The following is a 26,985-nucleotide window of genomic DNA, read 5'->3' on the forward strand; positions in this document are numbered from 1 at the left end:
TGTGTGTGTGTGTGTGTGTTCTATAGTTCCTCAACACCTCCATGTTGATGAAAATATTTGTTTTTTACTTGAGACGGACTTGAGAAAAAAACAGATTTCTATCTCACACACACAACACACGCAACACAACACGTTCACAAACTGGACTTGTGCACATGTCTGTTGGTGATGTTGTCTCTGCGCTTTGCTTCCCCAGGTGACTCAGAGTTGTGTTATGTGTGTTGTGTGTTGTGTGTGTGTGTCGAAGCCCCTGTGCTATGTGTTGCAATGTATGTTCACTGATTGAAGTGACTGACAAGGCTGCCTCATATTACCATTTAAAAGTTAAAAGAATATCTTTATCTATCTCTCTCTATCTATCTCTTGCTCTATATCTCTTCAATTCAATGTGTGCTTTCTTGGCATGACATACGTTTTTGTACATATTGCCAAAGCAGGTAAAACAACAACACAACGCAACAATGATTGTAGCGGTTGTGCTGTTGTTTTACCTGCTTTGGCAATAAAAAGATAGATAGAGATTTATATCTCTATCTATCTATCTATTTCTCGCTCCCTCTCCCCTCTCTCTCTCTACATGTATATATACTATATATATATATCTTTATCTAGCTATCTATCTATCCACTTCTCTTTCTTTTGCTCTCACTTTCTTGCTCACACACACTGTAATCATGCACGTAGTGTATACATCCACACACACATGAAAAGACAGAATTTCTACAGGTGAAGTAGTGGGGAGGTGGGCGGGTGGTGGCTGTGCTGGTGAGGGATGACCACAGGGGGCAGCATACATCTGGGGCAAACAGGAGACACTCTGGAAACATGGTTTGTGTAAGAGAAAGGAAGAAAGACTTCGTATTGTGTCACTGTACAGGTTACAGTGAACGTGTTCTCTGCATGTAACTCATCCTGTTGTGTAGGAGCAGTGGGCCGCTGCAGCACCCGCGGACCAAGTCCACTTCTTCTTTCCGTTGCCTTGCTCAGGGGCACAGGCAGGAGCATTAACCCTAACATGCATCTGTCATTTTATGTCTTCTCAATCAGTCACTCATATGTATTTGGTTCAGGGCTGATATTGGTAAGTTATGGAGGCCGACAGCCGATATTTGGGGCTGATTTGGATTGTTTATCAGCTTAGTGGTTATTCTTCAATAAGCCCTGTGACAGCATGGCGGCCTGTCCAGGGTGTCTCCCCGCCTGCCGCCCAATGACCGCTGGATAGGCCCCAGCATCCCCGCGACCCTGAGAGCAGGATAAGCGGTTTGGATAATGGATGGATGTCTTTCTTTTAGTTTCTTCCGTTATTTCTTTCGATGTTGACGTTGTTCACATGCAGCCTAACAATTGAATTCGTGTCCCAAATGAACCTGCCGGATTTATCTGCAACTAGACGAGCAAGTGGGGTGACCTGATTAGTCCCGCTGAGTGAATCTTGTGTTTTTGCAGTATGTACAGACACTCAAATCCGTCATCAACTTTTCAGACGTGCTGACATCTTGACAGACAGGAGGGTAGCTGGAAGACACTCAAAGCACATTGTTCCCATTGTAATACAATCGTTTCATAAATCATCGTTTAAATTCCAGTATTTATTAACGGCGACTCGGTTTTAGCTCGGCCAGCCTGGTCTCCGACAGGATTTGAGGTGGAACCAGTTTCACTGTGCACACTGACTGAGAGACCGGCGTCGGTTCGTTCTGAAGTTTGAATAAATCCCATTTTTAGATCTTTCTGGACTTATTAAGTGCGTAAGTAATGAGGAGGACTTGGAAGGCTTTGGCGTGGGGAGTCTGTGTGCCCAACGGCTGGTTCACTATGTGCAGGGAATTTATATTTAGAAGACTGTCTAAATCTCTCCTCATCAGAATGCTACGAGCACTGAGCCACACAGGAAACCAGTAGGACTGCCGAGACAATAACAATAAGATAGGGTGTCGCCCATTGTGTCTTTCTGCATTATGTGTGTGCATGCATGCATGCATGCATATGAGCATGGCATGCACAATAACATTCAAATCAGTGTCACCTAAAATGGATTGATTGTCAAAAAAGTGATGATGAGCAACTCAAAGAGAATCTGGTTTCAACGAGTGCAGCGAGTCGCTGTCTCACTGCTCTCTCTTCACCTCTTAACCCATATCGTCAATATCACTCCTTTTTAATCACTTCATCTCCTCTCTGTTTCTACCTTTCACTCATTAAAAAAGCCCCATGTCTCTGCACATGATGCTGCCAGAGCTGCAACGAGGAATATATATATATATATATACTTTTCTCCCAAATTGTACCTGGCGAATTACCCCACTCTTCCGAGCCCTCCCGGTCGCTGCTCCACCCCCTCTGCTGATCCTGGGAGGGCTGCAGACTACCACATGCCTCCTCCGATACATGTGAAGTTGCCAGCTGCTTCTTTTCACCTGACAGTGAGGAGTTTTGCCAGGGGGGGACGTAGCACGTGGGAGGATCACGCTATTCCCCCCCCCCCCTCCGAACAGGCACTCCGACCAACCAGAGGAGGCACTAGTGCAGCGACCAGGACACATACCCACATCCAGCTTCCCACCTGCAGACACGGTCAGTTGTGTCTGTAGGGACACCCACCCAAGCCGGTGGTAGCACGGGTATTTGAACCAGCGACCCACGTGTTGGTAGGCAACGGAATAGACCGCCACGCCACCCGGACGCCCTCCAACAGGAATATTAGTGGACTCATTTGTCTGTATGTTTTGTTGTCTTACAGCTGCATTACATAACAGAATAATGAGTGAATACACATGCAGGCAGTAATTCAATTCATTCGTTGTCTAAGCTGACGTTCTAGAAGTACTGCTCTCATTTTCAGCATTGCAACATTCGACTCCCTTCCCTTTTGTTCCCATGTTCTTCCCACTAGGACGACCAAGGCCGTCATTTTGACGGTTTTGGATTTTCAAAGTTTAATAACTTTGCAAAGAAAAAAAAAGATACAGCCCTGCCGCTCTGTGAGTGCTCCTAAAATTGCATATATTTGCATTAAAATGAGTATTAGATCAATTGCAAAAAAAAAAGTTATGATCGACCTAAAACGACCATGACCATCGTGCGCGTCATGTCAGTATTTATGACGTGTGTTGGTCACGTCATTTCCTTCATGAAGTTCGTTGCTCTGTCCTAGAAACACACTAGCGCCCTCCAGTGCAGAGAAATAGTCTGAACTTGATTTGATTATGTCCTACACGTCTGGTTACAGACGCGCCAAGGCGGTGCAGCATTTACAGGCGCTGGACAGTGGCCATTTTAAATTGTGTGAAAAATAGTATTACAGTTGTTAAAATGTTAACTTTGGTGTCAGTTAGTTTCATAACAGACACACTAACATATGTAATGCATTAATATCTCATCTGGGTGTTTATCTTGGCAGAACATAGAGTTTAAAAGCCGTGGCGGTCATTTTGACGGCCCATGGTCGTTTTAAATCCCGGTGGTTCCAGTGTTAAGTTGCATGTTCTTTACTTTTCTTTTTCCTCAAAGTTTAATCTGCTGCCGAGGTTTATGAAGCCTGTAGGACGACGTCATCAGGCAAGATGGAAACGATTCTCGAAAGTATTGTATCGACAAAACCACGTAACGATGCTCTGTTTGTATTAATGTGGGTACAAAACTGTGATAATGATGTCTCCGAATGATAAATCCAGACCGCCGTGTTTTCATGACTCCAATTTTAGTCTGGTAATGCTCATTTAGGATGGAGGAATTAAGTGTGTGTAAAAGCAATTGGTGTGGTCACCCCCCCCCTTTTTTTTTTGGCTCTCGTGTTTCTCTTTTACCAGTTTTGCTCTCCTTCATCTCTGCTTCCTCTTTCAAGCACTGACACACTTCAGGGGGGGGATGGGGGGCATGCTCCCTACTAAAACATTCATAAGTGTTTTTGTTATTTATTTCCTGAGAGAGAGAGAGACAGAGAGAGAGAGTGATGGATTATTACAGAGAGAGAAACACAGAGAGAGAGAAGAAAAGGATAAAACATCCATTTCCCCCTAACTTTTCTACCTCTCCACCCTTTGTGTGGGTGGTCAAGGAGAGGGGGTCATTCTGTGGGTAAACAGTCTGGATGAGAGAAATATGTGAGGGAGACCGAGAGAGAGAGAGAGTGTTATCTTTTAGAAAGGTGTGCGAAATGTGAGAAGGGAAAAGTCTTCAAGGATAACGCACAATTTAACGTTTATGAGACACCATGGTAAGAAACCTCTAAAAACACTCCTTGTATAGCAAACGAGGTTTCAAATGGTGAGCGAAAATTTTACTACTAGGCCAGACTTGGCACACCCATGTGCTGCACTGTAAAGCGTGACCTGGCTCTTTCTAAATGTAGTATATATAAAGAATGACCTAATGGTTGTTGTGGTTTATGGAAAACCTCCAGTTTGGACTGTGGAATATTAGTAGAGCCACATGACATTATGTATTCCTCCCAGTTTTCCACCACAAGTTCCCCAAGTTCTGCCTGGCTGCTCCAGTCAAGGTCACTTACCCCCAGGCAGACAGTTTGATCACTGGCTCCTAATGCCGGCACTACCTGCCCAGTCCATGATGGTTTGGCACCGGCTCTCCAATGCCTCCTCATCTGCCCTCCTTGGCCACGTTACACCACCTCTACTAGTCCTGGGAATAGACTCAGTTTGTGTACAGAATATGTGGGTGGTGCAATTCTGAGAAACAACAAAGAGAAAGACAGACGGGGGGGGGGGGCTGCAAAAAAGAGGAAGAGTGAGGCAAAGTCTACTGGGGCACTAGCCCAGACAAGGCAATATAACGTTCCTTGGTCTATCCCTAACCCCTAAAGGCAGGTAGCGATGCCCATACTCTCGCTGTGCTGCAGAGCACTACCAGGAAGTAACACTAATGAACTGAGAGGTGAATTTCTGGCCAAAGAGATTTTTAGAGCTCCTACAAAATTCTGAAAGCTGTTTTCAAATCCAGGTTGGTCTTTGTTTTCTGGGGGGAGGGGGGAGGGATAACCAAAGAAAACAAGAGCAGCAAACTTTCTTAGGTAAAAATGATTTTTAAAAAACCAAAAAAAATGTTTTTTTTTGATAATGACTGCTTGAGGGCATCCGAGTGGCGTAGTGGTCTATTCCATTGCCTGCCAATACAGGGATCACCGGTTCGAATCCCCGCATCACCTCTGGCTTGGTCGGGTGTCCCTACAGACACAATGGGCCGTGTCTGCGGATGGGAAGCCGGATGTGTCCTGGTCGCTGCACTAGCGCCCCCTCTGATCGATCGGGCACCTGTTCGGGGTGGAGGGGGAACTGGGGGGGAATAACGTGATCCTCCCACGCGCTACGTCCCCCTGGCAAAACGCCTCACTGTCAGGTGAAAAGAAGCGGCTGGCGACTCCACATGTGGCATGTGGTAGTCTGCAGCCCTCCCTGGATTGGCAGAGGGGGTGGATCAGCAACCGGGACAGCTCGGAAGAGTGGGGTAATTGGACAAGTACAATTGGGGGAAAAAGGGGGGGGGAGACTGCTTGCATCCTAGCTGCAAAAGTTGAGCATCGTGGTAGAGGTCATTCTTTTCCGAAACATCCTCGGAATACCTCTGGATTTGAATTACTTTAGTCTGGAAAGACTTCAAGGCTACTTTTATTTTGTGAAATACTATGACATTCATCTTGTATTACATTTGACCAATCACCGCTTTTCTCTCTCCCTCAATCTTCACAGACATGTTGGAGACAAACAACCTGGTGACATTTGAAGGCCTGGCCAACAGCTCTGCCTACCACACTTTCCTGTTGGACGAGGAGAAAGGCAGGCTCGTGGTGGGAGCCAAGGACCACATTTTCTCCTTCAACCTTCTTAACATCAGTAAAGACTATGTCCAGGTAGCATTGATCATCAAAAACACGTCAGGGCTGAATCCTTTTTAGTCCATCTGTCTTCCCATCTGACCATCTGTGCACTTGTCCATCTACCAAACTATTTCCACCCATCTGTCCATCCATCCATCCACTGCTCTATGTTTGCTTCGAACAGACCTGACATGTAGCTCTGAGCGGGTACATCTCCGTACAGAGTGCCAGTCAAGGGCTCAGTTATTCGGGGATTCTGTTTCTACAGAAAAGTGCCTTATGAATCTTTCAGGCTGGAGCTGTCGCACAGGATCACACGCTGCACCAGGCATGTTAGCTGCTCCCCGCACCTGGATGAATAATGGAGTAAACGGAAACAAAGTGGAGAACAAATCGCATTGTGACCCCCAAACCCCCCACCATTATATGCACATGCATGCACTCATGCCCCCGTCACTCAAGCTTTTCACATTTGACGGGCTCACTTTTCCCCTTTCTTCTGTTTTCCATGATTTCTGTTTAATGCGCTATGAATCTTGATTTTTTTTTCCCCAAGATTTAACTGTGTCCTCTTTGCAGATCCCTTGGCCAGCTTCTTCCGTCAGAAGAGATGAATGCAAATGGGCAGGGAAAGACCTCTCGGTAAGAATTACAGTGTGGCCATCTATCATGCATGTGGGTGTCAATGCATGGCCCCACCTCTGCAACAGCTGCATTACTTTTCGTTCACCAAAGTCATGTTGTATTGGATAACAGGCTTCTAACTTGTGCTCTGCAGCCTCGTCTCTGCCGGCACACATAATCTGTCACATGAGCGAAGCACTCAGTCACTGTCCCATAAATCTGATCTCTTAGCCAAGATGGAGATCATCATTTGACCTTAATCACTTGTCAACAATATCAAACCTCTGAACATTCTGGACTAATGGGCTCAAACAGGAAATCACTGGCCTACAGTCAGAGCAGGGTAGCAGGGTCAGGTATGGATATGGCTTGTTGTCAAACAGTTAGTGACCATGTATACTATATCAGCTGTTAAGGTTAGCAGTTACATTGCAGGGTAAACCATTTTGAGTAGCTCAGTTGGTAAGAACGTCAGCTTTCCATGCCGGAGATTGGGGGTTCAAACCCTGGTTGGGACAAGTATCCAGTGAGAGTCCGTGGCTTAGACTCCTCATGCTATACAAGCCAGCTACCTCGGATATGAGTGAGAGTAAGATGAGGGGTTAGAGAGCACAACACTGTTTGGCCATCCTGGAAATGATATAAGATATATTGTTCTGTTTAGGATAATTGGTGAATTTGATGAACTGAGGCTAAGCTGCATCTGAAAACCTCCCATGGTTCATTGCTGTGACATTAGGAACTATGTGGCTCGTTAAGACGACCTTTCCATACCATCTACAGGCCAGTGGCCACTCCTTCAAGGATGAGGATGTGCACATCCTTGAGAGGGAGGAACGCTAGTTTGAACGGGTAGTCAAAGAGGCCATCTATGTGAAGAGGGAATGACCATCCCTGAACGGGGGCAGGGGCTAAGAGTACATCTGCCGCTGTCTTACAATGCTGTGATTGCAACCAATCCCAAATCCTCTGTGAACAGTACGCATGGCGTATTTAACTCTAATTAATGCTCATGGCAATTTGCATATGAAACTGATCGCTGGTTTTGGTTGAGATGCAGCTGTGACTGCGTTTACATGCACAGTTAAGTGGAGCTACGGTTGTAGCTCCATTAGGCCATGTAATTGGACTACTGTCATTGTCCCAGTATACAAGAACAAGGGGAGAATGGATTAACTGATGGAAGTATGTCCAACCCCGGTACAGTAGGTGGCGACATGCCCCCTTTCAGCTGGTTGCTATTGGACCTTCTTCTGGTTGACCCATTGCATCACACACCAAACAAGCAACAAACAAGTTAGCAGGCCTGTAGTAGTAGGCCTGTTTGAGGTGCTTCCACCGAACACGGATTTGTTCGGGGGTTCTTTTAAATCCCGCTTCGTCCAACTTTTCCACCACTTTCTTAAATAGTTCACCATTCCGTGTCCTTCTTCCAGCCATGTACTTTAGGATGTTCACCTCCTTTAGCCGACACAACACAAAAGTTTGTCTCCTCGTCTGTCCAGAAATGCATGGTTCTCGCTCTAGCACTCGCCATGTTGACACTACGCTGTTCCACTTCCGGGTGAAAGACCGCCGCGGGAACTATGGATCACGCTCAGAACGCCGAGGCCAGTTTTGGGCCGGTTGAAGCGTATACATGCCAGAGTAAATCCATCCCCAACCGCATTATCTAGGTGTGTTAGTCCGACTTCTGGAAATTTGATTTAGTACAATTTCAGTCAGAGTAACACGTTTACCTGTATTTTAAAAGTCCAGTTTTAGTCGGACTAACCCAATAAATCGACTTTTTCTAACATCATGTAACCGTAGTGTGTGCTGTTTAAAAGGGTGGGGATACCTGCAGTCAGCTGAGACTAACAAAGTCACTTAGATGAGTGATGAAGCGTTTCTGCCGATGAACTTTCAGTCCAGATGAACAGATTCAACTTCCTGGACTTGCTGTACCGTATCATCCTCAGATGACTTCACGTTAGATGACAAGCATCACCACTCCGAGTGCAGGTTAGGAGCAGCTTGTGTTGGGTGGTGCAACTCTGTGTAAACACACTAAACGACAGTGTTCCCGCATCCAGCCCCAAAGCTGCCTTATGAATTCAATTTCCATTGGGCCCGAGGCAACGAGCTGGAATGAGCAGTCACTGCTGTGCTGTTTTGTTTTGTTTTTTGCCTCACTTCACAGCCAGGGTTGTGACCATGGCCAGGACGGGGCGAATGCTCCCGTGACTCTATAAGGGCTGATTTAAAGGGCCATATAGTCCCGTGCTTGTTTTCTGTAAGCACTCTGGTATTGATGAATGGGGAGCCCTGAAGGCTGGTCTTTGTCGGAAGGGGGTTGGAGGAGAGCGAGGATTAGATATAGATGGTGGGAGATAGAGAGCTGCTGACGTCCCCTGATGTGCTGAAAAAAAAACTCTTCTTGGGTGTCCAGGTGGCATGGCAGTCTATTCTGTTGCCTACCAACACGGGGATCACTGGTTCGAATACCCGTTACCTCTGGCTTGGTCGGGCGTCCCTACAGACACAATTGGCCGAGTCTGCGGTTGGGAAGCTGGATGTGGGTATGTGTCCTTGTCGCTGCACTCGCGCCTCCTCTGGTCGGTCGGAGTGCCTGTTCGGAGGGGAGCGGGAACTGGGGCGGGGGGAATAGCGTGATCCTCCCACGAGCTACGTCCCCCTGGTGAAACTCCTCACTGTCAGGTGAAAAGAAGAGGCTGGTGACTCCACATGTATGGGAGGAGGCATGTGGTAGTCTGCAGCCCTCTCCGGGTAAGCAGAGGGGGTGGAGCAGAGACCGGGACGGCTCGGAAGAGCGGGGTAATTGGTCGGGTACAATTTGGGAGAAAACTGTGGGGGGGGGGGAAATAAAAAAAACTTCTTCTCAAGCTGAAGCGGACGGAAAAGATAAGTGTTTAAGCTGTGAAATTTCATCTGCAGAGACGAGAAGTATGACTCACAATGTGCACACAGTCACCAGCAGGCGCAGAAATCCTGAAAGCATTTGTTCACTTCTGCATTCTGTTAAGCAGCTCATGCAGACAGAGAGGACATACAACTGTGTAGGCCTGTTATTCTTCCCCTTTGCACCACACACACACACACACACACACACACACACTCTCTCTTACATACATATTCTCTCTCGCACTCCCTCTCACACACACACACTCTCTCATTCTCACTCTCACACACACACACTCACTCTCACACTCTCTCTCACACACACACTCTCTCTCTCTCTCTCACACACACACACACACTCACTCACTCACGCTCTCCATCTCTCTCTCTCACACACACACACACACATATATGCACATCCCATTTCATTCACTCTTTCATTTTCCTGCATCATGAAATACAATTTATAAAAACAACAAATACAACATTATCCACACAGTAATCATTTTCTTGCACAACATCATCACATGTCTCAGTGCTACTGATAACATAACATTCATTTTCCATCAGAAAGTGAATTAGTACTGCAACACCCCTGACAGGTGTGATGCATATGACCTGCATGACATGTGTGATGCATGTGACCTGCATGGCAGGTGTGATGCATGTGACCTGTATGACAGGTGTGATGCATGTGTCCTGTATGACAGGTGTGATGCATGTGTCCTGCATGGCAGGTGTGATGCATATGACCTGCATGGCAGGTGTGATGCATGTGACCTGCATGGCAGGTGTGATGCATGTGACCTGTATGACAGGTGTGATGCATGTGACCTGTATGACAGGTGTGATGCATGTGACCTGTATGACAGGTGTGATGCATGTGACCTGTATGACAGGTGTGATGCATGTGTCCTGCATGGCAGGTGTGATGCACATGACCTGCATGGCAGGTGTGATGCACGTGACCTGTATGACAGGTGTGATGCACGTGACCTGCATGATATGTGTGATGCATGTGACCTGCATGGCATGTTTGATGCATGTGTGCTGCATGTGTCCTGCATGGCAGGTGTGCTGCATGTGTCCTGTGTGACAGGTGGGCTGCATGTGTCCTGCATGACAGGTGTGATACGTGTGACCTGCATGGCAGGTGGGCTGCATGTGTCCTGCATGCTTGTTGCTGTGTGCCACTTCTCAGACAGATGAGGTGATGCAGACCCAGAGTTTCCTATGTGTCGGGTTTGTGCATCCCTGCAGTCCAGGCAGTTCATTACTCACATCGAGCCACACTGACGCAGCCTGTAAACCCAGAGAAAGACAGATGTGGAGATGAAAACAAAAGCTTGCACAACTGAGAATGCTTTCCACTGCTGACCCAGTAAAGCCAGATAAACTTAGTCATGCATAATTTGTGGCTCTATTTTTTCTGTATTTCTTTCCATGTGTGATGACATATACGTTTTCATCTGAGGTCAGCTCTGTTCAGGCACGTGCCGGCAGAACACGAGGAAACTGATCACACAGCACTTTCTACACAACAGATGTATACTGTACTGTAGGGGTACCTTAAACCACACACACACACACACTCTCTCTCTCTCACGCACACACTCTCTCTCTCACACACACACACACACTCGCTCGCACTCTCTCTCTCACACACACAGCTATACTTAAGACAATTTTAGACTGCAGTTGAAGGGCCTTAACTTCCTACACCCTCCACATCACTGGTATCTGAAAATATGGGTGTAAACTGAAAATAAACACACTACATGTGTCCCCAGAACGATCAGAAAAGAAAAGATGTTGTGTGAAAGCAAGAGAAGTGCCACTGAGAAAAGGTGTGTGTGGAGGGGGGGGGGTTAAATGTTTTATGCTGGGAGATGTGGCATTAGAGTGCTACCTTGGAAGTGACAGCGAGCCAGTGTGGCCTGGATTATGCTGATTGCTCTGAGGTTGCTGCTAATTTTCTTCACACTCTGACTGAATCTCATGATATCTGGCAGATATGATACGACTTCCATCTCTGTAACGCCGGCGTTCAACACTGAGAGATAAGTTCAGACAGCGAGATGACGAGAGACAGGGAGATTTAACATGAACAGTTCCATGGATTATTAATCTTAATCTGATGAAGAAGTCATTTGTAGAATTATTACGCGGCACAATGCTGCAGTCTAATCTGGAGGTCCAGGAGGCCGTTCTGTGGTGAGTTACAGAGGATTCCAGCGAGTCGAGCTTCCTGCTATCAAAAAAATGTCCAGACCTCTTTGGTTTCGTATACGTTGTCGACCTGATCGTATGGAGAGGAGATAAACAGCATAATGCCCCTTTTCCACTACGTGGTACCGGCTCAACCCGACTCGCCCCTTTTTCCTTTTCCATAACTGGAAAATACCGGCGTTTTGGTAGCTGTTACCACTTTTCTGGTACCACCTTTGTCGAGGTTCCAACATAACTGGAGCGGGTACCAAAATCAATGCAGCCCTCTGATTGGCCAGAGAAACACGTCACTGCATCATTTTGCGTCATCAGTGCATGCATGGGATATCACCTGGCATTTTGAAATACCGAAGCGGACTTATCTTAAAAGTACATTTTGAAATTGAAAACCAGGCGTCGCTATGACGACCAGCTGCACTGAGGGGGTACTGTTACGGCACAGAAGCAACTCGAGTCGAGCCGGAACCATGTAGTGGAAAAGGGGCATTAGAATGGCCTTACTTACCGCCATGCTCCACTGAATAGAAGCCGATGGTGACCACAGGCACGGTCGTGACGCTGGTGACCAGCATTTGCTTTTTAAAACGCGATATGTTGTTGCTGTCCGACAAAGACAAAAAAAAGTTGGGAATCAGTCTGTCTCACTCTAATCTGCTCTTTGGTCTGTTCAACAGCGGGAGTGCTCTAACTTCATCAAGGTGCTGCAGCCGTACAACCAGACCCACCTGTATGTGTGTGGGACAGGAGCCTTCCATCCTGTGTGTGCCTTCCTGGAGGTGGGCAGGAGACTAGAGGTACTGATACACAAGCCATCTTGTTTCTCCCTCTTTTCTTTTGCCCCCCCCCCTTTTTCTCCCCAGTTGTACTTGGCCAATTACCCCACTCTTCCGAGCAGTCCCGGCCTCTGCTCCACCCCCTCTGCTGATCCGGGGAGGGCTTCAGACTACCACATGCCTCCTCCCATACATGTGGAGTCACCAGCCGCTTCTTTTCACCTGACAGTGAGGAGTTTCGCCAGGGGGGATGTAGCGCATGGGAGGATAACGCTATTCCCCCCCAGTCCCCCCTCCCCCCTCAAACAGGCGCCCCGACTGACCAGAGGAGGCGCTAGTGCAGCGACCAGGACACATACCCACATCCGGCTTCCCATTCGCAGACAGAGCCAATTGTGTCTGTAGGGATGCCTGACCAAGCCGGAGGTAACACGGGGATTCGAACCGGCGATCCCCCCCGTGTTGGTAGACAATGGAATAGACCGCTACCTTACCCAGACTACCGATTCTTTCTTTTTTGATCCCAAATGAATGCATATTTGCCAGGGATCTATAAGGTATATCAAAAACTTGACTGTTTATTTGGACTTGTGCAGGGTCAGTGTGCGAGCCTTCTCGTCTCCTGTCTGCTAAGCACTTAAAGATGGTTTCAGTCACTCAGCAAAATGAGCTGGAAAATTAACGAAATTATCACTGGGTCCCATAGTCCAGAGGATTTCCAATTCATCACTCTCATATAGGACTGCTGTGCTGGTGTGTGTGTGCTGTGTACTTGTATGTGCACACATGCATTTTTCAGTGTATGTATGCATAAATACACACGTGTGTGAGTGTGCATGTATGTGTTTGTGTGTGTGTATTTGTATGTGCACACATGCATTTTCTGTGTATGTTTGCATAAATACATGCGTGTGTGTATGTGTGTGTGTGTGTGTGTGTGTGTGTCTGTTCACTCGAGAGTGAGAGAAGAGAACTGTGCTCTCCAGACATCACTGAGTCAGACTATAAATGTATGTGTTCCCATTCATTAGAGGGTCATTTTAGACAATTAAAGAGGGGCAGTAACTCTGAAAAAAGAATCTACGTAGACTGCAACCTAGCACAGCCATTCACATGCCGGGATATGTAGTTTACAAAGACGCAGAATGCAATGAGACTCACGGAACAGAAGTCGGAGAGGGACAGTATACGACATGAGAAAATACTTTTAGTACATTGCACAATCCCACTGAACTCGTTGACTGCTTCATTTTAGCATCTTCATTAGACACTGTAATGATTACGGCATGTCTCTGTCCCTGTATTTGCAGGACAACGTATTCAGACTGGAGTCGTACACAGAGAATGGTCGGGGGAAGAGCCCTTATGATCCCAAACTACTCACTGCATCCATGCTCATTGGTGAGTCTTATAACGTTTACGACAGCAAAAGGTTTTACTGTGCCGGGCCTTTGCAGGTTTTAGTCCACCTGTGCAAAAATACAGGGCCAGCACCAACACCCAAGGTCATGCTCATTCATTTTAACAGATGCATATCCTGTAAAGTAAGTGTGAAGAACAGGATTTGTGCTAGTATGTTACTCATTTTAAGTGGATCCGCTCTGTACTTTCTGTTTGCACACGAGCCAAACCATCACTGGCAGCTCTGTAAACTATTTTGATCTGAGACTACCTTGCTTATAATCCTGGGTGTGCTTGGCGGATGACACGCATGTTTATTTGTGGCGAATTCTCTTTACTTTGTTGAGTCTCCTTCATTTGGCAAGTGAGTGAAGGACGTAAACAGGCGCATCATTGTTCTCTCCCCTAGTAATGGCGAGTCACACTGTGTTAGATCACACCATTTAACCCGGCAGATGGACTTTTTCCAGCCTATCACTCCTCATCATCCCTCCTCCTCTTTCTATCTCCTTTCTCTTCCCGACATTATTATGTACTCCCCCTGTCTCACACCTCCCTTCTGTCCCTCCTCATCTGCCCCCCCCCCTTCACGTCTCCTCTCAGCCCTGTCCGCCATGTTAATATTGATTTCACACTCCTGATGTTCATCACGTCAGTCAGTGTCTGTGACAGCTGGTGTTCAGTCGGGACGCCACGTCTACCTGTACTGCTAAGCCCCCCAGTAATACCTTATCTGCACTTGCCCCACCCAAGCATAGTCACTCCTCCGCGCTCTCTCGCCAGGTGGAAGTTAATTCACCTACTTCCTCTCTTACAGACGGCGAGCTCTACTCTGGGACATCGGCGGACTTCATGGGGCGGGACTTTGCCATCTTCCGCACTCTGGGCAAACATCACCCCATCAGAACAGAGCAGCACGACTCCCGCTGGTTGAATGGTAAGGACAAGGAATATCAAAACAAAAGATCCAACTGATTTATTACATCCAAAATATAGTATATGTGTTTGGTGTGCTGGATTTCACTTGTTATCAAATTTGTCTGTGTGCATGTACTTGTATGTGTGTGTGTGTTCCAGACCCCAAGTTTGTGAGTGTGCATCTGATTCCTGAAAGTGACAACCCAGAAGATGACAAGGTTTACCTGTTCTTCAGAGAAAGCGCTATGGACGGAGAGCATGCTGGGAAGGCTACGCATGCTCGCGTCGGACAGCTCTGCAAAGTAAGAATCAGAAATTCTTTCGTGCCATGTGCACTACATACAGAGAATAGAATAAAATAAAACATCTGGATAGCATAGCGGTCTATTCTGTTGCCTACCAACATGGGGATCACTGGTTCGAATCCCTGTGTTATCTCCGGCTTGGTTGGGAATCCCTACAGACACAATTGGCCATGTCTGCGGGTGGGAAGCCGGATATGTGTCTTGGTGGCTGCACTAGTACCTCCTCTGGTCGGTCAGGGCGCCTGTTAAGGGGGGAGGGGGAACTGGGGGGAACAGCGTGATCCTCCCACGTGCTACGTCCCCCTGGTGAAACTCCTCACTGTCAGGTGAAAAGAAGCGGCTGGCGACTCCACATGTATGGGAGGAGGCATGTGGTAGTCTGCAGCCCTCCCCGGAGCGCCTCCTCTGGTCGGTCAGGGCGCCTGTTCAGGGGGGAGGGGGAACAGCGTGATCCTCCCACGCGCTACGTCCCCCTGGCGAAACTCCTCACTTTCAGGAGAAAGGAAGCGGCTGGCGACTCCACATGTATGGGAGGAGGCATGTGGTAGTCTGCAGCCCTCCCCAGATCAGCAGAGGGGGTGTAGCAGCAGCAACCAGGATGGTTCAGAAGAGTGGGGTAATTGGCCGGATACAATTGGGGAGAAAAAGGGAAAGTTAAAAAAAAAAAAATAGAAAATATAAACACACACACACACACACACTGACAGTCATTATTGTGTGAAATGGCTCCCATTTCTGGAAAAACACTTGATGGGTGTCTGAGTGGCTCTCATAATGGCAGCTTTCATAAGCTGTTATCTCTGGTTATTTTTAGCCGCGAGATGAGTGGGCTTTGTTGTGTTTGGTATGGTGACGCCTGAAGACAGAAACCTGAGAGAGACGTTTTAAATGTCACCAGAGCCTGAGAGGCGGAGGGAATGTCAATGGCAGCACTGTTATCCTAATGCCAGGCTTTGGCACTGGCTGGTGTCTGCTGTGCCACCCAGTTTGACGGGTTTTCTCAAAGCGCTGGCCCAGTATCTGTTTTCACTCTGCAAATGCCATCCTCATTCATTGAGAGGCGTCGCACAAAGCAGGTAGCAGATCAGTGAATGGGGGCTCAGCGTCACACTAAGCAGTATATCATGCTTCCTACTAGCGGCCTAATTTATCAGAATGTCAGCAATGTGCTCTGCCCAACACAAAACAATCCATCCATTCATTATGCAAGATGCCATATTAATTTAGGGCTGCACATATTTGGAACACGTCTTAATAGGCTCTCATAAATCAGCCCGTAGTGGGATAGGTTTATTCTATCATCTGAGCCAGCATTCTGCATCGTCCTGTGTGTGTGTGGGAGGGGGGTTGCACTAAAACAATACACAGTAAAGCACACAGGCGCAAATATAATGGGGTGTTTTGGAAAGGCAGGGGTGTGAATGATTGGCTTGTTTGTTTAATAATCAAGAAAAATACCTCATGTTCCTCTCCCATCATAGATTGCAACATATCTTTATTTATGTTTTAAATATGTTTCATATGTTTCACACCAGGCGGCACGGGGGCGCAGTGGCTAGCACAGTCGCCCACAGCAAGAAGGGCCTGGGTTCGAACTCCCGGGTAGTCCAACCTTGGGGGGTCGTCCCGGGTCGCCCTCTGAGTGGAGTTTGCATGTTCTCCCCGTGTCTGCGTGGGTTTCCTCCCACAGTCAAAAGACATGGAGGTCAGGCGACTCGGTCGTACTAAACTGCCCCTAGATATGAACGTGTGTGTGTGTGTGTGTGTGTGTGTGTGTGGGCCCTGTGTGATGGCCTGGTGGTCTGCATCCCCGCGACCCTGAGCAGGATAAGCGGTTTGGATAATGGGTGGATGGATGTTTTACACCAGAATATATACCTTTTTTTTTCCTTCAAAGTAAACAATGAGGGGGCGTCCGGGTAGCGTAGCAGTCTATTCTATTGCTTACCAACACAGGGATCACCGGTTCGAATCCCCGTGTTACCTCTGGCTTGGTTGGGCGTCCCTACAGACACAATTGGCCAGTGTTTGTGAGTAGGAAGCTGGATGTGGGTATGTGTCCTGGTCACTGCAATAGCGCCTTCACTGGTTGGTCGGGGTAACTGGGGGGAATAGCATGATCCTCCCACGTGCTACATCCCCCCTGGTGAAACTCCTCACTGTCAGGTGAAACGCGACTGGTGACTCCACATGTATGGGAGGAGGCATGTGGTAGTCTGCAGCCCTCCCCGGATCGGCAGAGGGGGTGGAGCAGCGACCGGCACGGCTCAGAAGAGTGGGGTAATTGGACGGGTACAATTGGGGAGAAAAAAAGGGGGGGGAACAAGTAAACAACCAGAAAGCAATGTTGTATTGGATGTGTTTGTGATTCCCCCTCCAGAATGACCTTGGAGGCCACAGGAGTCTGGTAAATAAATGGACCACCTTCCTGAAGGCTCGACTCGTTTGCTCCGTGCCGGGCCTCAACGGAATAGACACACACTTTGACGAACTACGTGAGTGATCTGCTTTTCATTTTACGCAACACCAAACACATTGTCCCATGAAGATTACTTGCTGTCTTGTCAATGTCAAGTGATTTTCATAAACACTGCCGTCTTCTTCGTTGGTTTGCAGAGGATGTTTTTCTCATGAGCACAAAGGATCCCAAGAATCCAATCGTCTATGCAATATTTACCACTTCCAGGTGCAGTAGTTGACTTGGTAATGTTCTCTTGACTGAACAACTCGTTTCTTGTGTACGACCATTCTCTTACCTCCTCTACTCGTTTTCGTTCTCCCCACCAGTAACATCTTCAGAGGTTCAGCGGTGTGTCTGTACAGCATGGCGGACATCAGAAGGGTGTTCCTGGGTCCTTATGCCCATAGAGATGGACCTAACTATCAGTGGGTGCCCTTCCAGGGACGCGTGCCCTACCCACGACCTGGGACGGTGAGCATGTGCATCTGGGTTTTGTTAGTTTATCGATGTCAGATGTAGGATCTTTACAGTCACTTTCCTGTGCCGTTACGATCGACCGTGATGTTTTTATAGCAGCGACAGATAATCATCTTCTTTACAGTGCCCCAGCAAGACCTTCGGAGGATTTGATACAACCAAAGAGCTTCCTGATGAGGTCATAACTTTTGCGAGAGGCCATCCAGCCATGTTCAACCCTGTCTACCCCATCAATAATCGACCTATCATTGTCAAGACCGATGTGGACTATCAGTTCACCCAGATAGTGGTGGACAAAGTGGAGGCAGAGGATGGCCAGTATGACGTCATGTTCATAGGCACAGGTACTCATATAAATGTAAACCCATAGTACAGCTGTGGTGTTCAGTGTCTGCTGTCTGTCCCTAGCCTTGTATCTACTGACAGGAAAAAAAATGAACAGGGGCGTCCGGGTGGCGTAGCAGTCTATTCTGTTGCCTACCAACACGGGGATCGCCGGTTTGAATCCCCATGTTATCTCCGGCTTGGTCGGGTGTCCCTACAGACATGATTGGCTGCGTCTGCGAGTGGGAAGCTGGAAGTGGGTATGTGTCCTGGTCGCTGCACTAGCGCCACCTCAGGAGGGAGGGGGAACTGGGGGGAATAGTGTGATCCCTCCACGCGCTACGTCCCCCTGGTGAAACTCCTTACTGTGAGGTGAAAGAAGCAGCTGGCGACTCCACATGTATGGGAGGAAGCATGTGGTAGTCTGCAGCCCTCCCTGGATCGGCAGAGCGGGTGGAGCAGAGACCGGGACGGCCTGGAGAGCAGGGTAATTGGCCAAATGCAATGGGGGGGGGGGGGGGATTCAAAAGAAAAAAGAAATGAACAGTACGAGGCCCAAAGTTGCTCATATTGAGTATATGAATAAACTAGAAGAACCCCGCTACAATGTAGCACTTTGGTTATCCACCTGTCTAAATCTCCCTCCTCTTCATCCTGCCAGCTAACCTCCTTCCCCCTGCCCCTAAACCCCCCCACTCCAACTCCCTCTCCCCAAATGCTCAGAATCATCTGAAATGCCGAGAAAAGTGGTTTTTAGCCATTTTTAGAAAAATTCATATTTTGCATATTTATGCATAATCATCAATTATGCATAATTTTAATTTTCTGCTATTTTTATAGGTGCCCCTGATCATCCCCAATAACCTCCAATAAGAATCAAGGCCCCAAGTGCTTTAGTTTGGCCGTTTATAGACTCTCACACAGACACACACCACACACATTGTGAAAATACAGGAGTAGATATGTATATGGTTTATATGTAATATCATCATTATCTCAACCTACAAATTATGATCCCCAATTTTTTAACACTAAAGCAGAAATAATAAATCAGTTACTATAAGGTGACTTTTTAGAGGAGGTATTGATTGACAGGGATGTTTGTGTGCTTCTGTTATTGCAGATATGGGGACAGTGCTGAAGGTGGTGTCGATCCCCAGAGGCTCCTGGCACGACCTGGAGGAGGTGCTCCTGGAGGAGATGACTGTCTTTAGAGTTAGTTATTCTTTCACGTCACCTGCGTTTTATTCCCTCTGTGTGGAATGGCTCCATTCCAATATCAACAAATGCCGAGTAATTATGTTGTTGACACGACTCGTCTTCATTTCTTACAGGAGCCAACAGCCATAACTGCTATGGAGCTTTCCACAAAACAGGTAGTTACGATGAGTCCTCATCTGCATGAACAAGCAACCTTTCAGGATTTTAAAAATAATGGAAATATACGTGACTGACGCACAGAGAACAATGCACTGTAAATGAAGGGTATCAAGTTTACAAGAAAGAGGGTAACTGTAATGCCGTAGGTTTTCTCAGTAGTGAGCGCAGCCAGGTAAATAATGACTTGCTGATGCCAACGCATCGCCAGAGGGAAACACAGGTGAAGATATACGAGTGCATCGTATCTGGGAAAATCTTGAAAGCGACTGCCGTTTCCTGCATTTGTGCGACTGGAAGAACAGCCTGTGTATCACTGAGAGAGTGAGGGCTGTCATTCGAGGTCGCACACCTTGCCACAGGGCTGGAAGACAAAACAAAGACGTATTTGTCAGCACACTCGGCTAATACGACTTGAAAAGAACCAATCCGTCGTTTCGTAACGATCCCAGTTGTTGACCTGTCAGCCTAGAAGATAGTTTCATCACCGAAGTAAAACGGAGGGGCGAGGCAATACCGATGCACTCACTTAGCAGAAAGGGGGGGGCGAGCACGTGATCCAAATTATCTGGGCACATTCTTGACTCTTTTTTTTTTTAATCATACCACTAATTACAAACATTTCTGTGACCCGAGTTGAAAGCAGGCCTATTGCTCAAAATGTGCAAGTAGCTAAAACACGGAAACACAGTTAAAGGCCATATTGTAGTTGTTAGGAGAGATGGTTGTTAGGTAAAACACCTAGAACACAGTGAGAAATCAATTAACTCTAGTTTGGATCTAACTTTATTTTGAGACTTCTTTTCTTCTGCTTCCACAGCAACAGCTATATCTGGGCTCAGCCATCGGCGTCTCCCAGATGCCTTTGCATCGCTGTGAGGTGTATGGGAAGGCATGTGCTGAATGCTGCTTGGCCAGAGACCCTTACTGTGCGTGGGATGGTACTGAGTGCTCCAGATACTTCCCTATGGCCAAAAGGTACATAAGCCCAGTGTTCACACATTTACATTTCTGTCTTTATCATTCATCTTAGTTTTAAGCAGTGGCGGCTGGTGTTAAACAACTTTTTTTTGGGGGGGGGGGGCGCAATTTACCTTGGCGCAGCACACCTGACAGCTGCTTTAATGACCACACAGTCAGAGTTATTAAGAAGGGCAATGTAGCCTATAGAGTTTATCAGGGTTGGTAGACGGTGGATGATTAACAGTCGAGACGAGGTGTGGTGGTGGGTGTGAACATGATTGACAGCCACAAGAATTGTCCAATCACATTAGATCAAAAACATTACAACAATACCGATTCACTGCCAATAAAATAATAGTATGGGTGTCTGAGGGGCCTAGAACTGCATCCCCTGGAAAACCTGAAGAAACAGCAGCCTCAGGTCACCTGCTCGCCACAAGTTTGAGGGCTTACATAAGGTATGGTTTGGCCGGCGTCCCTCACCCAGGAAGTATATGTATTCAGACAGGAACCAACCAAATACCATTTGAACCAATATTTAATACTGCTGACACGCGCTCACAGACTGAACACACTTTTATTTCATCATTATTTGCATTATACAACTAAATTATATTTAACATGTTTAAGTAGATTTTCATCTCTTCATGTTTGAAGGGGGCGGCGCCCTTTACTGGCCAGCCGCCACTGGTTTTAAGTATGGACAATCCCCCCCCCCTTTCCCCCTCAATTGTACCTTGGCAAATTACCCCACTCTTCCGAGCCGTCCAGGTCACTGCTCCACTCCCTCTGCCGATCCAGGGAGGGCTGCAGACTACCACATGCCTCCTCTGATACATGTGGAGTCACCAGCCGCTTCTTTTCACCTGACAGTGAGGAGTTTCACCAGGGGGACGCAGTGCATGGGAACATCACGCTATTCCCCCCAGTTCCCCCTCCCCCCTTGAACAGGTGCCCTGACCAACCAGAGGAGACGCTAGTGCAGCGACCAGGACACATACCCACATCCGGCTTCCCACCCGCAGACACAACCAATTATATCTTTAGGGATGCCCGACCAAGACGGAGGTAACACGGGGATTCGAACCAGCGATTCCCGTGTTGTTAGGCAGCTGAATAGACCACTATACTACCCGGACGCCAAGTATGAACAATCTTAGTCTAATGCACAATGCAGCCTTGATTTTAATATGCCAAATGTGCAGCACATACTTAATCAGTGTTTTTATATTAGATCAGAACAGAAAAGCAAGAGTTTACATAACCACAGATTGAGGACATATGCAGTGTGTCAGATTTTCAAAACGGGAGGTGGAGTCCATGGATAGAGCAGCCTTTGTACGTCTGGGATTAACCCCTAAAGGTGGTGGAGTCATATTTCTACCAGATAGCTTGAAATATAACCTGCTGCATGTGTTTACTGTAAATGAAAGAGTAAGTGATGTCTGGAGGCTAGGTCCATGTGGGTGAACCTAGGGAGAAGTTCAGTAGTGTGCTAGTGGTTGTGGACTTGTCTTTTGGTTTACTCTTGTGTATATATATACACACGTGTGTACGTGTGAGAGAGAGAGAGAAAGCGACCGAGAGAGAGCATTTGGTGTTTGTGTACATAGAGCCTCCCACTCAAAAAGCTCCGTGGGGCTTATTGATTTGAGCGCTAGCTGTTCAGCATCCTGTTTCTTCTGCTAGTTGGACTCCAGGGTACCAAACTCAGAGAGTTGGACTTCTAAACATGGCAGCAAGAGCAGCCCCACACTTCCTATTACCACTCAACCTCGACATGGGGTCGGAAAGATGGAAAGGAGAGGGTGGAAATGGGACCTCTGCTGCTTCTTCACTGTAAATAAATCCGCCTCGCTCACTCCGGCTTCTCTATTGTTCCATGTATTGTTTACAGAAAACGACCTCCGTTCATAATTGCTGTATGCATTTGGAATTCAATTCCTCATTCATCTTGAGCGCAGTGGCTCAGTCACAGAGGAAGACAGGCTGTGGTGATTGATTAGGTCCGAATTCCTGTGTTGTACACACCCTGTAATTACGGCTTCTTCTCTCCAGGTTTTACAATGCTGTGACTCAGAGTTGTTAGTTTATCTTTCATCTTGGCCAACACTATTGCTGCAGAGCCCTACCACACTTGCACATGCACCCACACACCCAGGTGCACTCTCTCTCACACACACACGTGCTCATGCTAACGCACACACTAGTGACGCATAACTCTGTTTGTATATGTGTTTCTGCAGGAGAACAAGAAGGCAGGACATCAGGAATGGAGATCCACTCACACAGTGCTCAGATCTTCAGCATCATGGTACCTCGACAGAAGCAAAGATGTTTGTGTGTGTGTGTGTGGGGGGGATTAGCCACTAAAATGACAACAGAACTAGCATGCAGAGATTAGTATATGATGCTGGCCCCATTTAATTATTTTAAACTTTGTTCATATTCATTAGGGGTGTAAGAAAATATCGATACACTCGAATATCACGACATTATCTTTTGTGATACTGTATCGATTCTCAAAATCACTATATCAATTTTTAACTGTTAACATGTAAAGGTTCGCGATGAACATTTTGTGTTGTATGTAACCCCACGACCGCTAGATAACAGTGTTGTAATCCATCTTCAGCCATCTGACTCTTCCACTCCAACCCAACAACGTAAACTGAGACAGGAAGTAGCATAAGCACAAAGAACAGAGGCCTATGAAACCAATATATCGCCTCTCTTACAGTATCGTGATACGTATCGTGTCGCCAGATTCTCGCCAGTACACAGCCCTAATATTCATACTGTACGTAAATCGTTAATGTCATGACATGAGGCAGCACAGTGGTTAGCACGGTCGCCTCACAGCAAGAAGGTCCTGGGTTCGAGCCCCGGGGTAGTCCAACCTCGGTGGATCATCCCGGGCCGTCCTCTGTGTGGAGTTTGCATGTTCTCTGGGGGCTCCGGTTTCCTCCCACACTCCAAAGACATGTAAGATAGGTGAATCAGCAGTACTAAATTGTCCCTTAGTGTGTGTGGGCCCTGTGATGGCCTGGCGGCCTGTCCAGGGTGTCTCCCCGCCTGCCGCCCAGTGACTGCTGGAATAGGCTCCAGCATCCCCACGACCCTGAGAGCAGGATAAGCGGTTCAGATAATGGATGGATGGATCATGACATTATAGTGAGTGAGCATTATATAATTTGCAAACGTCATATTTGAGCTAGTAGCATTCTGCACATTTCCCTTCTTCATTTTAAAAACAAAATCAATCTAATTTCTGCACAGCTTTGAACACAAAATGTTCCCGAAGCAGCTGTTGGCTTTTCCTGTAGCGATCAAGAGAGTAGCGAAAAAAACTGAACGTACGTTTGGTGTGGCATTCGTGTTTTTAATGTGTCTCTGGTGGTGTGAAGATTAGAGTCGGTCCATATGAAGCTTGTAATTAACATGGTCAGGATTCCTCCAAGCCTCCTTTCTGTCGCCAAGCCCTCCGCTACACTGCCCCGTTAGTGGGCTGAGTCCAAAAACAGGGCTCAGACTGTGGTCAAACAAAATCTCACACTATTTTCTCATGACATTTCTCTTTTTTTTCCTAGTCAGAAACAAAGAAGCCTGCTGTCTAAGCTGCACTATTTGAAGAGGGAGAGTTCATATATGGAGAAAGTTCTATATGTACAGTTTGTGTCCTGTAGCCACCCACATAGTAGGAGCCGCACATTGGTTTCTCATCTTAGAGAGGTGGTGGAGTGGGATGGCATGGGGTGCCCCGCTTCCTTTTCACAGCCAAAACCCACAAGAGTTCCAAAGTCCAAAAACCGCGAGCTTAAAGGAAGAGGGGGAAAGCATGACCGTGGAGGGGCATGACGAAATGACAACTTCACAGACTGCTTAAATGCTGAACTGTCAAATCTAAAACAGGCTTTGGAGGACAGACGGAAACAACACTGACCTTAGGGTGCAGGAACGTGCCTAGATTTGATTGAACCGCATCTCGCGTACTTCGCTGTATAAAACCCAGGTTTCGGTTACAGGCCATTTCCTCTGGAAACAGACTGGCTGACTGGCTGTGTGGTGGGAACTGCCTATTTTGCACATGATTGAGTGTGATAAGAAAAGAAACAGACAAATAATGTGAAACGCAGTCACTAAATAGCACAAAAAAAATACACAGATTCAGCCGCCAAACATTGGCACAACTGAGAGAGGGAAACGTTAACGACCAAGAAAAAGCTAAAAAAGAATAACACGAGTCTGGCTTTAGAGGACTGTTTCCTATTTATCTGTCGGTAAAAAAAATTTAAAAAAATTTGCATTCAGTCATGCAGTCTCAATTATAGCTAAAGAAATCTTATCAGCATCTAACTACGGGGATCTTATTACAGAGGCGCTCATGTTGTGATTTATGTATGTCCTGTGTGATGGTCTAGATGAGCTGACTGGGCAGAGCACCCTGATGGATAAGACAGTGTATGGCGTGGAGAACAGCAGCACCTTCCTGGAATGCAGCCCCAAGTCCCAGAGAGCCCTCACCTACTGGCAATTTCAACGACCGACTGAAAACCAAAAACAAGAGGTATGCACTACACCATAAAACCCGCTTCTTATGAGCTATCCTGTTAAGATGCACATCTTAATGCAGAGTTAATAAATAATTCTGAGACTGTAAATCTCATTACAATATTAAATTATCTCAATTCAACTCAAGTAGATGGTGTATGAGTCAGTGGAGCAGTAAAGTGGCACAGCAGATTATGTTTTTAGGCCACATAAACCCAAAATTGCTGCACTGGAAATTTTGATCATACAGTATAATCTGTCTCTGTCTCAATGTGTCACCGTCATTATTTTCTCTATTTCTTTCTTTCTCTCTCTCACACTGATGTGTTTCGCTGTAGATCAAATCAGACGAGCGTTTCATACGTACAGACCAGGGCTTGCTGATTCGCAATCTAAACAAGACGGACTCGGGGATGTATCTGTGCCAGGCAGTGGAGCATGGTTTCATGCAGACCCTACTCAAGGTCTCCCTAGAGGTCATTGACACCGAGCGCCTGGAGGACCTGCTGCACCGCGACGAAGAGGCTCCGAGCCACTCCCCCGCCCAGGACATTTCTTTAGCTCGAGAATCACCTAATCAAAAGCTGTGGTACAGAGACTTCCTGTCTCTGGTCAATCATCCGACCCTGAACAGCGTGGACGAGTTCTGTGAGCAAGTTTGGAAGAGGGAGCGGAAACACAGGAGACAGAAAGCTCACCTGGTACAGCAGGTACAATTACACCAGCAGCAACAGCAGCAACAGAAGGCCTTTGTGCACCCTCACAGCCATGTGCATGCTCACGGGCTGGCGGCCAAGTGGAAACACCTGCAGGAGAGGCAGAAGGGACGCAACCGCAGGACCCATGAACTGGAGAGGGCCCCCCGCAGCGTCTGACCTATGAACCTTGACATCCAACACCCCAACTCTGAATCTGAATGCAGTCGTCCTCCTGTGGCCCTGCTATCCCACCCCCTACTTTCCTCTACATACTGAAATACAAGACTTCTTCCACAATGACTTTGAATCGAAAAAGCTAAACCTTGAAAAAAGGCAATACCCTGATGTGCTATGTGCGTGGGCAGCCATGTTTACAGTGAGCCAATACAGAGGACTGCAGGAGACAGGATGTCTTATCATGCTAAACTATAGGGGCATATTATCTCAGCTGGCCTCTGTGGCCCCAGCATCACAGAGGGACAGTATCAACTAGCACAAGGACTGGGTATCATCCTCATTCTATACACATGACTGACTCTGTAGTGAAATGGCTTTGTCAATGGCACTGCGCCATGGCATGCTAGCTAGGTGTCTTTCTCAATGTACAATTAGATAGGTAGCGATACCTTGAGAATGGATAAAACAATGGTATTGTATCAAAAATATTTGTGGAATAAAAAGACTGACAGCGGAATTGCTAGCACAAAAGAAAAAAGAAAGGGTATACAGTTCATGTAAAGCACAAAGGTGGAACGTTTGGTAGATTGCGGGAGGAAAACCGGTCCACGTGAAAGAGGAAAAAGCCCAAGTACTGCAAGAAACTCCACTGAGAAAGACCGTCAACGTAACCTGTCAACAAATAATCCTAATTATGTAGCTAAAACGTGTAAATATGCCATGACATCTCCCGATACTCCAGGGGATGGTTCGTTTATTTTCTTTTTCTCTTTACATTATGTTGACTCCCAAAAAAACTTATTTAAGGCAATGCCATTTCTGTTGAGCGCAGTTGGGCAAAAGAGGGACGTTTTACGTGTCGGCGCCCTAGATAAGCTCCCCCGAGGAAGAGACGCTTAAATATTCTATTTTCTTCCATCTTTTCATGCCGTCAAATTCCTTTCAGTGTCAGCAGTCACGACGTTGACTG

At 47.0% G+C, this 26,985-nt stretch overlaps 1 protein-coding gene across 1 annotated transcript in view; it reads left to right on the top strand.

Moving 5' to 3' along the window:
- sema3ab (sema domain, immunoglobulin domain (Ig), short basic domain, secreted, (semaphorin) 3Ab) overlaps positions 1–26,532 on the top strand; it is a 36,006-nt gene extending 9,474 nt beyond the window's left edge. Inside the window, exons 2-17 of the mRNA XM_056282048.1 lie at positions 5,709–5,869; positions 6,416–6,478; positions 12,265–12,384; positions 13,674–13,764; positions 14,582–14,701; positions 14,842–14,984; positions 17,368–17,482; positions 17,604–17,673; positions 17,775–17,919; positions 18,050–18,269; positions 19,373–19,464; positions 19,584–19,625; positions 20,447–20,604; positions 22,836–22,903; positions 25,011–25,156; positions 25,479–26,532. Coding sequence (XP_056138023.1) covers positions 5,709–5,869; positions 6,416–6,478; positions 12,265–12,384; positions 13,674–13,764; positions 14,582–14,701; positions 14,842–14,984; positions 17,368–17,482; positions 17,604–17,673; positions 17,775–17,919; positions 18,050–18,269; positions 19,373–19,464; positions 19,584–19,625; positions 20,447–20,604; positions 22,836–22,903; positions 25,011–25,156; positions 25,479–26,015 — 2,291 coding nt within the window. The 3' untranslated portion in view covers positions 26,016–26,532. The remainder of the gene's footprint in view (positions 1–5,708; positions 5,870–6,415; positions 6,479–12,264; positions 12,385–13,673; positions 13,765–14,581; positions 14,702–14,841; positions 14,985–17,367; positions 17,483–17,603; positions 17,674–17,774; positions 17,920–18,049; positions 18,270–19,372; positions 19,465–19,583; positions 19,626–20,446; positions 20,605–22,835; positions 22,904–25,010; positions 25,157–25,478) is intronic.
- The last annotated feature ends 453 nt before the right edge of the window (positions 26,533–26,985 follow it).

Source organism: Lampris incognitus, chromosome 6, assembly GCF_029633865.1.
Source record: "Lampris incognitus isolate fLamInc1 chromosome 6, fLamInc1.hap2, whole genome shotgun sequence".
Taxonomy (NCBI): Eukaryota; Metazoa; Chordata; class Actinopteri; order Lampriformes; family Lampridae; genus Lampris; species Lampris incognitus.